The sequence below is a fragment of the Solenopsis invicta genome, chromosome 1 (assembly GCF_016802725.1).
Source record: "Solenopsis invicta isolate M01_SB chromosome 1, UNIL_Sinv_3.0, whole genome shotgun sequence".
Taxonomy (NCBI): domain Eukaryota; kingdom Metazoa; phylum Arthropoda; class Insecta; order Hymenoptera; family Formicidae; genus Solenopsis; species Solenopsis invicta.
This window is the reverse complement of record NC_052664.1, coordinates 10,899,922-10,915,210: the sequence shown is the minus strand read 5'-3', so window position 1 is coordinate 10,915,210 and position 15,289 is coordinate 10,899,922. Positions and strand designations below refer to the sequence as shown.

The window sequence follows — 15,289 nt, the reverse complement described above, 5'->3', positions numbered from 1 at the left end:
AGTAAGAATATCTATTTAGCAAGTATAAAAAGGGGGCCACATTATAATATATTACTTAATATTTAGAGGCGATATTTGAGAATATTTACAACAAGCATATCTATTTAGCAAAAAAAAAAAAAAAAAAAAATATATATATATATATATATATTATAAACAATGTTTAATAGGTAACAGAATATTTAGAAATGTTTACTGTAGACATATATGGTGTGGAGATTGCATCTCTATAAAATAGCTTGCTCTAATCTTAGCACAATTACTCACAGTTCATGAGATGCTATATCCGCACAATATATCTTTCGCCAAGTAGTTAATAAACAAACAAATAAATAGATAGATAAGTAAGCGTAAAGAATATGTACACAAACATACGATACGTACATCGCCGAAAAATCATTTTTAATGTGCTATTTTAATTCCACCAGCGTGTCTTCATAGTTAAGTAAATAATAACAAATAAATGAATAATTAGAAACATGAGAGAAACATAGGAAGGGGATTCGATGATTACCCTTTTTCTTTCCTGTTTTCACCCGAACAAAATGTATGTAAATAGCGAAGAAAAGTATATAGATAAACAATTATAAGAGAATGATACTAAAGATAAACGGGGAAAAAGCAGTACGCATTTGATTATCATTAATATATATATAAATATATGAATAAACTCCCTTCTCACCAAAGAATTACTCTCTAACAAAGAGAGCAACGCAGAGCTTCACAAGCGTACCTGAATAGTCGAGTAATTAGCAACAAAGGAATAAGCCATTGACAATCACAAAAGAAACCGAAAGGGAGAGCCAAAGGCCGTTTTTCTTTTTCTAATTCATTCATAAATATATATAAAGAAAAAACCCATAGATAAGTATGTTTAAACTAATGATACAGCGAATAAGTTATATAGAAACAAATAATATAAGAAGTTTTCCTCCTATAAAAATAATGATAATAATAATAATGGGGGAACATGTACGCCACCATATATATTAAAAAAAAAAAAAAAAAAAAAAAAAAAAAAACGTATCTGTATACTTGACCTCGCCAAAACAATGTAGAAACTCTGTAAGCGTCTTAAATATTGTAAAGTAATTAACAAATAAATAAGTAACCAGGAACACGAAAGAAACAAGGAAGGGGATTTGGTGGTCGCCTTTTTCTTTCCTGTTTCTATATAAAATAGATATACCTATCTACACGAGTAAATAGGTAAACTAAATCGTAAAGATCGCTAAGACAAGCTTAAGAACAGCAAAAATTTGTTATGCCGATTATCGCGAGCAATAAGCACAATTGTTAAGTACCTATGAATAACGATTAAACAATTGTAATATTAACTATCGCCCAGAACGCATAACTTCAGCAAATTTTTCTCTCGAAAGGTAATGATTTTTTATACGAGACAAAAAAAATAGGTCTTTTAGCGAGAATTATTAGTAAGATGATGGTTACGTAAATCACAATACCTTGATTTAAATAATCCTTTGATGGCACAATCACTTCACTGATAAAAAGTATATACATATACATATAATTTGAACTAGTAGAGACTTTCTCCTTCTTGCAACAAAAATCATTCGGGATTTTCTAATAGGGGGATTTCTTTCCATTGCTGTCACTCTCCCTTACATTCCATGCGAGGTAAGAAACCTCGCAAATCCATACATCAAGTAAAATTAGTTGAACCACTTTTATCCGCGTCAACCAGCCAATCAATCCCGCACTCGTCACTCATATTTAACGAAAAAGGAAAAACTCGACGAGATGCACTGCGATGCCCACGCTGGCAAACTGACGCTAAACTGCATCGAAAACGGCATCCGTGGGCCTGCAAACACGGAGTAAGACCCTAAGGGTAGGGGAAGCCACAGATGCTTCGCCCAGGTAAGACCAGAAGGTGTGAAAAAACGGAGAGATAAAAAAGGGATGTAAGGATTAGACAGTAAAACCCCGGAACATACACGTGTTCCGATATTCGAACTTATAGTTCAATAATATCATTTCTGAAGTAAGAGGAAGTCTCATATTATTATATTAATTAACCGAATGTCACATCAGTAATTGTGATTTATCAAACTATCAACGTATACATACATGTATACTTATACACAAAAAAAAAATATATATATACATAATTTATATACAAACATATATAAAACATTATAAAACTATACTAACGGAAAGAAAGGGTAACACACTAAACAATAACTATTAAACTTAGAAAGCGTCCAACGACGAATTTTAGATAACTTAAAATTAAGGTAACTATAAGTTAATTCTGTATCAAAACGAGAGTTTACATTTCTTTCTCTTTATTTTCTGGATAGTGATCGAACTTTTAAATGAATTTAAAGACCCACCGTAAAAGAAAAACGGTAGCGTGAAGAAAATGCGCATGCCGACAGGTGGACCCACGCAGGTCGACGAGTAAATAAAGCTTGAACAAAACACTATCTCGAAAGACGGGTTCAGGTAAAAACACCTTGGAAAAAGAGAAAGAAATACTTTAATAATCCGCATACGTATAAGAAAACTATATATATATATTTATAGATATATATAAATATATACTATAATAAGAAAAAATGAGAAAGAAATTTATATTGTAAAAAGAGTACGAAGGGATTAAGAGAAAGCTGTATATTTTTCCCTTCCTGCTCTTTCCTTAGAACCTCAGGACGCACGTCTAAGAGAAATCTTACATGTGGGTCCTCCCTTGAAAAGGAAATTTCCCGCGAAAGAAAAGAATTATCCTTCTTACTCTGCAAATGTTGTGTAACCCCAACATTTGTCTAAGGCGGGGGGTGTTACGTCCTGTGGAGTAACAATTCTTTTCTTTCGAAATCGATGCAGCCAAGCAACCGAAAATTTCGAAAAGATGATCTACCTTAACCGCGCAGATACACTAAAGTCGAGTCAATACGGCTGGTCCATCCTTGACACGTGCCGATTTTGGCGGATGATTGACCCCATCGACACGAAACACTTGTCGTACAATTAAAAAGTAGCGCGCGGACGACAATAGGAAGCAGTACACCTGCGGATTAAAATCCCATAGAAATCATAGGCAGAATCAGGTATAAAAGGAAGGAGCTCCGGAGCCCGCGGGCACTTACTTATTTTCTTACAATCATTTACAGTCACTTACGGGCACTTACTTACTTACTTTCTTACAATCATTTACAGTCACTTACGGGCACATACCGCACCTTTTTTCATTCTGATCAATCGCTCATTTTTCGCTTCGCGATTCACTCTAGTTCGATCCGGCGCACATTCCGTGACATTATATGTCCGAGTTTGTGACGTTCGGATTCGTATTCACCGTACTTAAATTCGACGCGGCATTGTGAGATCCGAACACTCTGAGTGCCAACCGTCGACCAACCGTCCGCCGTTGTAAGCTGAATCCGCTCTGCCAACCACTAAATCGTTCGCACCTTCAAACTTCACCCAACATGCGTAAGCGAGTCCCCGACCATAAAACTCGAAGAGCCATTAAGAACTGTCGGAATTGCCGAAATAAGAAGCTCCGGAGGCTTGGCGCATCGTTGTCGCTCTGCGGTAAATTACGCAAACAGCGAGCAAAAATTTCTGTTTTGCCTAACGCTCTAATTAATTTGAGTACTTCCGACGAACCGACCGACTCATCTCCGCCAGTCTCAAATCCGTCCCCTGAATCACACTCTTTTTCCCCCTGTCGTTATCCTTCCCCCTCTTACTCTCCTGGATCTCATGTAGAACCAGATTTTAAACAACCACCAGGGTCACCGTCTTCTACCTTCGATCCTTTTGCAGAACCCTTAGCCTCTCCTCGGGATTCAACCTTTTCTCCTACAGATTTTCCCCCTACACCTTCCCCCGATTTTTTTTATCGTAATTCCGATTCACCTGTTCGAAGACCTCCGGAAGATCCATATTCCCCCGCGCTAGAGTTTCCCCAAGAAAACCCGCATTCCGATTCATTATTTACTTCCGAACAGGTAGAGAATATAGTAAATGAAAATATCGAAGCGAATCGAAGAGTACTCAATGAATTTGAAGAAATCTTCGACTCGCTCCAAAGCCTACCTGGATAACTAAAAATTCCTTGATCATAAAATACACCTACACATGCACACTTATAACCAACTAGAATTTAAGTTATAATTACAATTTTTTTTGTTATTAAGAACATAAGATTTTTCTTCTTCTTATTACACATGTTTTCTACTGACAAAAATATTATTTGTACATTAATAATTATTATTTTAGTCATCACCTATCATTGTAATTGGTTATTTCTTTTATTATGTTAAAATAAATTGTAATTCTTAGTCTCAATCATTTTTCTTTACTTCAACCACCTCTAATTCCCGCTCCGATAAAATTGCACTTAGTCCGATCCCGCGTAAAAGCGATTCGATTCGTTTACGCAAAATAAGGACTACACGAATGCAAGAGTCTGAATGAGAGTCATAGGTCGTCATCCTCGACACCTGACCTACATTCTGACTCACCTGACGCATTCGACTCGTCGCACTCGCCCGGAGACATGTGTGCGAGAGATTAGGCTTGTTCCGTCCTTCCTACCTCGCTCGAATTATTTCTCTAAGTCTCTACCTGCCAACCGACCCGAGAGACTTATTTCGAGAATTCTGGACGTAACAGTTATCTTCGACAGATTATTTTTAACTGTGTAATCTTATCACCGACACTGCTTATAATGTTAATTTTATATTTATTCACGTTTTTGTGCGTTTAATATGTATCCGTTCCTTGTTTCACGTGATAAATTTTTGAAAATATTATTTAACAACTTAGCTAATTAGTCATTGTAATATATTATTAGTTAATCACCCTTTAGAATTTCAATTTCACTCGGATGACTACCCGATTGTGACTCACTAAGACCACGCCATGTGAAGTGGAGGCTTTTTGTTTTCGACTTTCTTTGCTGAAAATGATCCAAAACAGGGTCAAAATGTCCTTAAATTTATATTGAATAAACTTAGAAATATACGCACCAACATCAGCGTCTTGACTCTCATTAGCCCCCTTTTTTAATTCAATATTTTATTTTTAAACTTACCTGCCACGCCTACTGTAAAGTAGCGAAAGAGCGCTAAAATCCAAACGATAAAGTCCAAAAATCTGTGGTCCTACAGCTCGGTAATCAATTATTCCACGGGTTTAATATTTGGCATAGAGTGTTTTACCATCACACTGTTCAAGCTCACGCAATATGAACAAAATCTGTGACACTTAAAAAAATGGGTGGTTTATTTTCCAGTAACCAAGGAACATTAAATAAACGTTTTGAAACATTGTTTTCTTGTGACTTTTATCAATCGAGGCCAATTGCTTTTGATAACGTCAGATAAATACATTGCTATGCGATAGTAAAGTGTGTTTCTTCGCACGGATTTCAGTTGCCGAAAAATTATTCAACAGTGTTCGATATAATAGTAAGAAATTAAGTATTATTACTAACATCAGTCCCATACAGCACAGAACATTGCAGCAACATTGTAGCAATGTTGCAATGTTGCAAATTACAATGCAATATTGCAGAGATATTGTAGAAATATTGCGATGTTAAATGTTGAAGTGTGAATATTTTTTCAGTATTGAATCTATATTGATTTTTCTACGTTAAATGTTAATGTTGCTGTAACGTTGAAGCAACATTGAACAAATTATTTTTTGATATTTTCTTTATTTTGTAAAGAATGAATAAAAATAAAAAGCTGTATAAATCCAGAAACATAAATATTATCGCTATACGAAATAGGCCTGTGGGCAAAAAAAACTTTGATCTACGTCTTAATGATCAGACAATATGTTTTAAATGCTTTTTAAATGTTTAAAAAACCCTTTATATTTAATTTAATTATTATGTATCGGCATATCGACTTTTTTCTAATTGTATTCTTATTTTTACAAATAACAGAAAAATTATTTCACACTCAGAGAAAAGAATTATGTTTAAATTAATGGAATTGTTTCTTTAATATGATTTTTTCAAATTGAAGTGAAAATACCTGAGAAAAGTAAAAATTCATTTGATTTTAAGAAATAATGTTATCAATCTTTCTTAGAGTAAATAAATTATTTATTCAAATTATTCGTTTAATTTAAACAACTAATTGTTTAATTAAAAGAATGTACTGATAGAAATGTAACAAATAATTTAGTTTTCTAGTTTTTAAAAAGTTCTTTTTTTTAAAAAAAATATTTGCATTGCACAACTAAACTATTCCTTTAATTCTAATAAAAGGAACTATCAAAAAAATTTTTCAAGTTAAAGAAATTTTTCTTTAATCGTTTAGCAATACACAAATTTTTTTGAGTCAAATAAACATTTTTTGACTCATCCTAAATAGTACACAATATTTATGATTAATATTAATAAATATTTATTATAAATATTTTTCATAAATGTTATAAAATATTTTATACATGACGAAAATAATTATAAAAATCTTTATCCAAAATTTTATTAAAATATTTTGTAAAATATTTCAGTAAATATTTATGATAAATAAAAAATAAACATTTATAGTACTAATTTATAAATTTTTTTTGTATTTTATTTAATTATTGTATTATATTAACATATATTTTTTTCATTTCAATGTTACGGGAAACTTCAATATGTACGTCAAAGTTTATTCATAATAACGTTGTATACAACGTTACGAACTACAAGTTCTACATGTTCCTCGAATATCGTTGCAATAACATTGCTGTAATGATATTTTGCTTACTGGATTGGCATGGAATGCCTCATATTTAAAAGAAATACACAAAATTATTAATTTCGTCAATGTTATTTACATATAGTAAGTCATGAAATTTGCAGAAGGGACTCAAGAAGTGCATGTCATAAGGACTAATACTGCAAAATATAAGCTCCAGAGAGGACTGCTTAGCTCTAAAATTTGTAAGCATTATTCGCACGTAATTTGAAAACTACTATATTCTCGACATTCTTCGTATTGGGATTTTTTTTTAGAATATTCCAAAGAATCCATTTTTAAGAGGAAATGCGATAGTTTAGGACATCCTATGTGTGTGTGTGTGTGTGTGTGTGTGTGTGCGTGCGTGCGTGCGTGTGTGTGCGTGTGCGCGCGTGTGCGTGTGTGTGTGTATATATATATATATATACATATATATGTATGTATGTATATGTATTATACGTACGCACACACACACGTATATATAGAGAGAAGGAGAGGAGAGATGGGGAGAAAAAGAGAGAGTGTTAAAAGATATAATAAAAACACATTCCCTTTTTTTATATCAATCATTTATTTTTCTCCATACAAATTATAAACATGTTTTTCAAATACTGTACATATACTGAGTTCTATTATATTTTTAAACTTCTAATTTAATGATATATCATTTTATTTATTTTTCATTTACTCGTTAAAACAACTACTTTGATCCTCATTTCGTTTCATTTATGTTAATAATATACAGGTAGATCCTTTTGTTTCCTTTTTTCTCCGATCAATATTTTTTAATCATTTTTACAATCAAGCTCAATTCTTTGATATGGCAGTTCCAGGATATGAATAAATAGATTTTATATGCAAATTTTAGAAAATTTATTGAATTAGCAGGCCGATTGAGTGCAAGTTAATACTTTCATAGAGAGAAGTTAATTGGATTTAAAATTGATTTAAAGACAAATATGTTTTATAAAGTATAATTAATGATATTCTGCTTCATAAATATATTTTAATTACTATGTGTATTTATGTGTCATCTATGTGTATCTATTGATTATAAATACAAAGAGTAAATAAAATATATTGAATAATTCAATAATTCTTTCGTTCCTTTATCAGTAAATAAATATTTTATAGACGTAATAGCTATTTAACAATATAGTTACAAATTTTGATAAATAAAAATAAATTTAATTAATAAAAATTAGACATTCATTCTTGTATCAAAGTACTGCATCTATAAAAAAAAACCAAATGGTCTCTATGAAAATATTAAAAATTTTTTTGCATACTTTAATTTCGAAATGTGGAACTGGATTCATAGCTGCAAATAAAACAGTTTTTTTTCTCACGGGAGTAGTACTTATTACAAAAATGTAGCTGCTGGAACTTGAACAATTTCTCATGGTCTTCATGTAAATATATACAAAGATATTTAACAAATCTGAGTCAATCGATCGATCGTATCGTATGTTATTGTGTACAGTGCGAGTTGTCTCTTTTTTTTCTTAGTCTATTTCTGCATTTTGTATCTTTTTATCGGACCTCGATTTTCGATATCATCAATATAGAGTGAGAGAGTACTATTTTCTATCTTCACAGAAGACATAGATAAATATATATTTTTATAATCTTTCCTTATAAATGTAATTCGCTTACTTTAAAATCATTACGCGTAAATGTCAATAATATTAGTGTCGGTGCTCTTTTTTCTCAATTTCATACTCTTTCCACCTGTTTTCAAATTTCCATATAAAATAAAAATTTACACGACCGAATTGAATTCGTGTGAATATCTTTTAAAAATATTGCATAATTTCAGAAACAACAATGCATTACTAAGCAATTCGATATGTAACCACGAGACGTTGTCTTGTTCATTATAAATGTAATTATAATTATAGATATACTGTAAAAACATTATATATTTATTGAAATTACTGCAAATGTAAAATTAAAAACGTTGATTTCGATACTTATTAATAAGCAAAATATTGCAAAAAAAATTTGTCCATATAGCATGGCCGTGGTTACAATTCCAGTTTGATATGCAAACAATTTTGCTAAATCACAATTTCTATATTGATAAAAAATATAGGTGATAAAAAAACAATATAATGAATTATTATTGGCTAGTATCTATTTGAAAGAAATACTGTCGTAAATTTTTAAAAGCCATATTTACAAATGAAAAAAATGAGAATTTTTGCTATAAAGAGTTACTCTCTTATGTATTTTCTTTTATGTTTTTAACTCTTTTACTTCGAGAGTTACTTTCAAACAGACACTAAGCTTATATGAAAAAAAGAAAAAAAAACGGTAACAATAAGTAAAACATATAAAAGCTGCCATTTAAAAAAACACATTCACATATTGATTAAACATAAATTCCTTTCTACTCCAGAGTCAACCCATATAGTAAATTCACTTCTCAACCCAAATAAAAAGCGACATATTTCTGACTAAAAGAGATCAAAATACATTGCCACTTGTTCCGTAAAAGTTAATTAAAGTATGAATACAGTAAATAATATTATCTTATTAAAATATACACGACCTTTTCTTGCTTATGCTAATATTTACTGCTCGATAGGCAAGTTTTGTTCCGGAAACACATAACAGATCAAATTAAAAAATAAGTAAAAACTGTCTGTGCATTTACATAATTATATGTATACACACACACACACACACACACATACATATATATATATATATATATATATATATATATATATATATATATATGAGAGACGCGATTAAATAAAGTCAACTGCAAGATATGGTCCTCTACTCGTTTAAACAATTGCCACTAAGTTCATGAAAAATCTCTGTATGTAAGTTTTCTATGGTCCATGTATATGTAACACGTAAATTATATTATTAAGTACGAAACGTTTTTTTTTTGCAATGGATTATTGTATCCTCTTACAGTGCTTCAAAAAAATACTTTTAACTTACAGAGATTTGGAGAACAATATTGAAATCAATCAAAGACTCAATCGAAGACAATCGAATGATGTATCGTAATTTAAATATTGACGCTTCATAACATTGTAAAATCGTCGTATGTCTTATTACATTTTTCAAGATTGATTTCAATAGACTCCTGATAAAAAATGCCAAGATCGGGTTTTAGAGTAATCAAAGTTCCTATCACATAGCTACAATTTATATGACGGTGGCCTTCCATCTGTATAATCGAAGTATATCGATCTGGTATATCGCTTTGTAGAAAGATAAAAACAAACAAAATATGCTAAGTAAGAAAAATCATTCATAAGTAAGAACTATAGAAAATGATCTTAGAATATAAAGTAAGGTGATTATAAGAAATACAAACACATCCCTTTAACCTAAGTGTCACTGCCTAATCAGAGTAGGTTTGCACATTATCCAAATGTGTTGTAAAATATTAAAATGTAAAAATCGTCAAATAAATCATTAAAAGATTAATAATCGCAGCGTAAATTCTCACAGTAATAAGAATTTTTGCATGATGCGAAAAGAAGTTCTTTAACGAAGAAACGCAATGTTAATATATTTCATTTTTCTTATGTTTCTGATTTAATTCTGATTGAAAACAATATATAATTGTATTTTGTATTATATAAAAAAATCATAAATGGCATATTTCTTGATCAAACCTCCATTTCTTTTAAAACTTAGATAACTTTATACACGATCATTTATAACAATGTAAATCGTAATCATTGCATTAATATTTAACATATATACTCTTATACGTAATATATGTATATCTGTGTTTGGATGTTTTTGTCTCGAGTCTCTATAATATATCGTCTAATTTAATAATAAAACTATAATACTAAATAAAATGATGGGGTACCATGCCTTTCCGAGATCAGAGTCTGTTTCTTTGTTTTCCCTCTTTTTTTTGTTTTTATAGTATGCATATACTTTATGCAATTTTATACCAAAAATTTATTGTCAATTTTAAATTAATTTATTACAATATATCTTCTTTATTAAAATCGATTCTCTTTATTAAGATTAATCGACGAGTTTACTAAAACGCCGATTAAAAGGGATGATGATTATGATCATAAAATATATGTATATATATGAGAAACACTTTAATCTCTATTTCACTATATAATTTATAACTGTGTATGATATCTTAAAGACATTGTTCAGTACAAATGCAAGAATTTTTTTTATATCATGACATGTATTTATGTATTGACCCAATATAAGTTATTAAAAGTATAAACTTTGAATCAAACTCAAGCTCGGGCTGGCCAGTACTTTATCATATATGTATACATATGTGTGTAGAGTCCTCGTTAAGGAGTTTCACGGAAAACGTTCGCAAAACACATTCTATTAATTTTACGTTACGAAACATTCAAGGATAAAAATTAGACTTTGTGGGGTATTTATAATATTTATTATACAATACTTAGAATTTCTCATCTTTAATTTAATTCCTTATCATGCACAGCCGGTTCATAATCAATTGAAATATCGCGACTTGTTCCGTTTATTCTCTGATATTTCTCTACAACTAATTCTTCGAAATGAGAAAACGTATTTTTCATAAACTTTAAATTTATGAAATTAGCATGTTGAACAAGAAAAGATTCGCATACAAAAATCTTAATACAAAAGAAAAAAAGCAAGAACGTACGCAATGCAACATTTTAATTCATCCGGATTTTATATAGAGGATGTTTTATTATAACATCTATTATTTATTCAATATTTACACCTGTTTATAGAATAATTTTCGTAATATCATCGATCGAATATTTTCCATCGAAACTCACCTATGGACGCGAAAATATTTCTGTATAAGTGTAAGCATTTTTACACCCACATATTCACGCAACATATCGCGCAATCAAATTCCTCTATTCTAAATTCCTATTCTCTAAATCAGCTGATTTTCTCAAAACTAAATTTCTCTTTTTTACATTGCTGCATGTTACTTTCTTTATTATCCATATTTATCATACATCACACATTAATCATTCGATATGATAACACGATACGAATAAACAAAAGAAAGTAACACTTCCAATCTGTTCGTATTCCTTAGAATAAAAATGGAAACTGAAAGGAAAATTAGAGAAAACGCTTGATTTTTTAATTTTAGAATAGAGGAACTTGGCTATATGTGTATATTGTATTTTCACAATGTAATTGTGTGTGTATACGTGTATGGATGATCTTTATGTGATGGTAGGCACTGATGGGGGTGGATGGCTGCATGGCGAGCAGGTTCAAGCAGGCTAGTCTTGGACCAATCTGTATATGTGATGCTGAGCACCATGTTCAGATGTCGATACTTCGAACACATATGCCGTACACAATAATGTTTCCTGCGTATCCCTGTTCGTGACAACCTGTCAATGAAAAAAGAGAAAGGCAAAGGTCAAAAACATATTTCTTTATAACAATTACAACATATGATTATTTAGAATCAATTTTTATACAAAGACAAAAATTACAATAGCATGAATGTTTCAGTGGAAAATTTCAATGTAATCGTAAAATTAAATGCATGGATTTAAAATTAATAGACAAGCCCAAAACATAAATTTAAAAAATGAATAATTTTAAGTAGGTTTGATATTTCAAATAACTTTAAATATCTATTCAAGAATAGATAGAGAATTATAAAAATTATAAAAAAGACAAAATATATAACAACACACATGATAATATCGTTAACGCACCTGGAGGATGGTGAAATTTTCGAGAACGCTGTTCATCATGTACTTCTCTGGCAGGTGCTTCAGTTTGTGGATGAAATTGATCATATATTCGCACATAGGTGAACGGCTAATACGATAAACGAACCTGCCATTCTCAAACCTGGCGTACTCCGTCTCCACCTTCTCCACTACCTGTTTTCCAAAGGAGCATACTTTCGTCGAACACGTTATCGTCATGTTCTCGTTGCTCTCGTATCTGTCACAACGTAAAATACAATATAAATATTGTACCAAACTAGAGTCGAGTATTCAGGCAGCATAAGTTACTCACTGGCTTGTGACGCCATAGAATACACTACTCTCGTCTTGGATGTTGTTGCTATTGAGATCAGCCCAAAACTTAACGAGGAAGAAAGCTGCTTGCGGTCCCTTATCGTAAAGTTCTTTGAGACCGCCCTTTTTCTCCGGGAATTTGTCGTATATCTGTTTAACATCGACCGCTTCCAAAAGTGGATCGGCATATGTTGCGGAACCTCCTATATGAACGAACAGGTGTTTATGGTACTGAAAAAGAAAAAGAAATTCATGTGAACAAGATATTTATATTTCATGAATAGTAATTCAACCGTCATCTTTAACTGTTTAAAAAAATGAATCTTTGGTAGATATCCTATTGATTTTTTTACTTCTTGTTTATGAATTAACTTTAGCATTTACATCTGATTATTCAAATATGTGGCGTGTGATATTCATAAAATTATTTTTACAATATTAAAATCTTTCGCATTTCAATACAATAATAGCAATCCTGATTGCGTTAATGTCAATTGTCAATTATTTTTCCATTTTAAATTAACTAATTAATAATTTTTCTATTAGGAAACTATAGAATTATTTTACAAAAACAAAGTTGAATAAAAATGACATTATTTGAACAATAGAATGGGATTAATCATCTCTTGTCTCTGGAGAAGTTTTATTATAATGAAAATTAAGTATGTCATTATAACTTTTAGCTCTAAAAAAGTTTTTTTTTGTGTCGGCTATGGTTAAAATATTCATAATTATATATGTGGGTATTTTTTATGCACGTATAAAGAAGTTATGAATTTTTTAATGCATCAACAAATTTTACCGATGTCTGAAATTCAGACACGTACATAAAAAATGAAAAACGTATTGTCAACCTAATCAAACAGTTATTGTATTCTAGAATGTTGAAAGAGTACACCAGAATTTTTTTAAAGTTTTTAGAGTCAAAATCCCTTTCAAAAACACTATCAGACACAAGTAACTTAGTTGGATTAAGAAAATAGCACAAAATATGTTGGACCACGGAGGATTAATACCTTTATATTTTTTAGTATGTTTTTAATCATTACTATTGTTATCAATGTATTCTAACATTCACTGCCGTATCAAAACTCTGTAATCCACGTTGCATATGTATAGGGGAGAGTGGGGTAAATCGGATCGTGTTCCAAATCGGACCTTTTTAATTTAAATGAATACGGTTAAGCCGATTTGCTTGCCATTTATAATATAAAGTCCTTATAAGACACCGAACATGTGACAGCAGTTTAATAGTTCTCTGTTATATCATTCACAGAATAGACGCAAATATGTATTTTCAGCCATCGTGCGAAAATTTTTTTAAAAAAGAAAATCCTTGTAAATCATTATTTAAAAGGTGTTAAAAATTTGAAAAGTAATTGATTTAAGATAATTAAAGAGTGTAGAATTAAAAAATATAAATTATTTTGTGATCTCTTCTGCGATTTATTGTAAAAATTGTTCCAAAGTTTGAAAAGACTTTTGTCTAAATCGGACTTTTACGTCGTTTGCAACCTGATCGTAGCACTGGTAATCGGCCGACCAAATCCTAGAAATGTTAAATTAGTAAAATATTATGAGTCATGAGACTCAGAATAATTGAATTTTATTGATTTCAATTTTAATTATATAATAACAATATCATAACATGACCGAGAAAAGTCTAACTATATAAACTGTCACTAATTTGTTTTTTTTTTAATAAAATTTTTATTTTTTACTGTCAAATTGTTCGTTTTTATTCAATACTAAAAAAAATACATTATAATCTTTTGAAATTTTATTTAAAAGCTGATAAAAATGGAAGTGTCCGATTGGGACCAGGGGGTGGTCCGATTTGAAACCAGTAGTTCTAAATCGGACCGGAAAAAGCGTTTTTACATTTTCCATTATAATTCAACATAGATGAGAGATACGTCAAAATGGTATGAAGCAAAAATGAAGAAAAATAAATTATCTTTCTATTGGCACCTTCAGTTTTACAATCAGATTTTATTTGCGTCTTATAGAGAGCTAAAACTGCAGCTAGGTCCGATTTACCCGACTCTCCCCTACATATACTATTATAGACTATATGGTATTACTATTTCAGTATTGACAATAATGGCAATAACTATCAAAATGTAGTTTAAAATATAAAGTATAAAATATTTTTCAATATTGAATTTAAATATAAAATATAAAAATAAATAAAATTTATAATTGCATTTATTGTATAGAATCATTGAACTGACATACCGATTGTATTTGTGTCTTGAAGAGGTGTGCAAATCTATTGAATAGACTCAAAAATAATACAGAGCTAAAGAACGATGTTACTATTAATACCAATATAGATAAAAAAAAATAACGATTGTTACTAAAAATAGTAACGATAACGATAACGCTAAGTTACAAGTAACGCATCACTGCTCACAATCTTGCTTTACAAGTTATATTATCTATACTTCAGATATACTTAATTGTTTCAAAAATTTCTCAGTTTCTTAATGCATTTTTTCACCAATAAAATATAAACATTTTAACCGTGAAAAATTTCTCAAAAATATATATAAT

The 15,289-nt window shown here is 30.3% G+C and overlaps 1 protein-coding gene across 7 annotated transcripts in view; it reads right to left on the bottom strand.

Annotated features, from left to right (window-relative positions):
* Positions 1–7,273: 7,273 nt before the first annotated feature.
* The window catches only part of LOC105200450 (protein scalloped), a 213,456-nt gene continuing 205,440 nt past the window's right edge, over positions 7,274–15,289 (bottom strand). For all 7 annotated transcript variants that reach the window (XM_026138739.2, XM_026138742.2, XM_026138738.2 and 4 more), the window contains 3 exons: positions 12,732–12,964; positions 12,422–12,656; positions 7,274–12,088 (listed from right to left, as the gene is read on the bottom strand). In XM_026138739.2, coding sequence (XP_025994524.1) covers positions 11,975–12,088; positions 12,422–12,656; positions 12,732–12,964 — 582 coding nt within the window. In that variant the 3' untranslated portion in view covers positions 7,274–11,974. The remainder of the gene's footprint in view (positions 12,089–12,421; positions 12,657–12,731; positions 12,965–15,289) is intronic.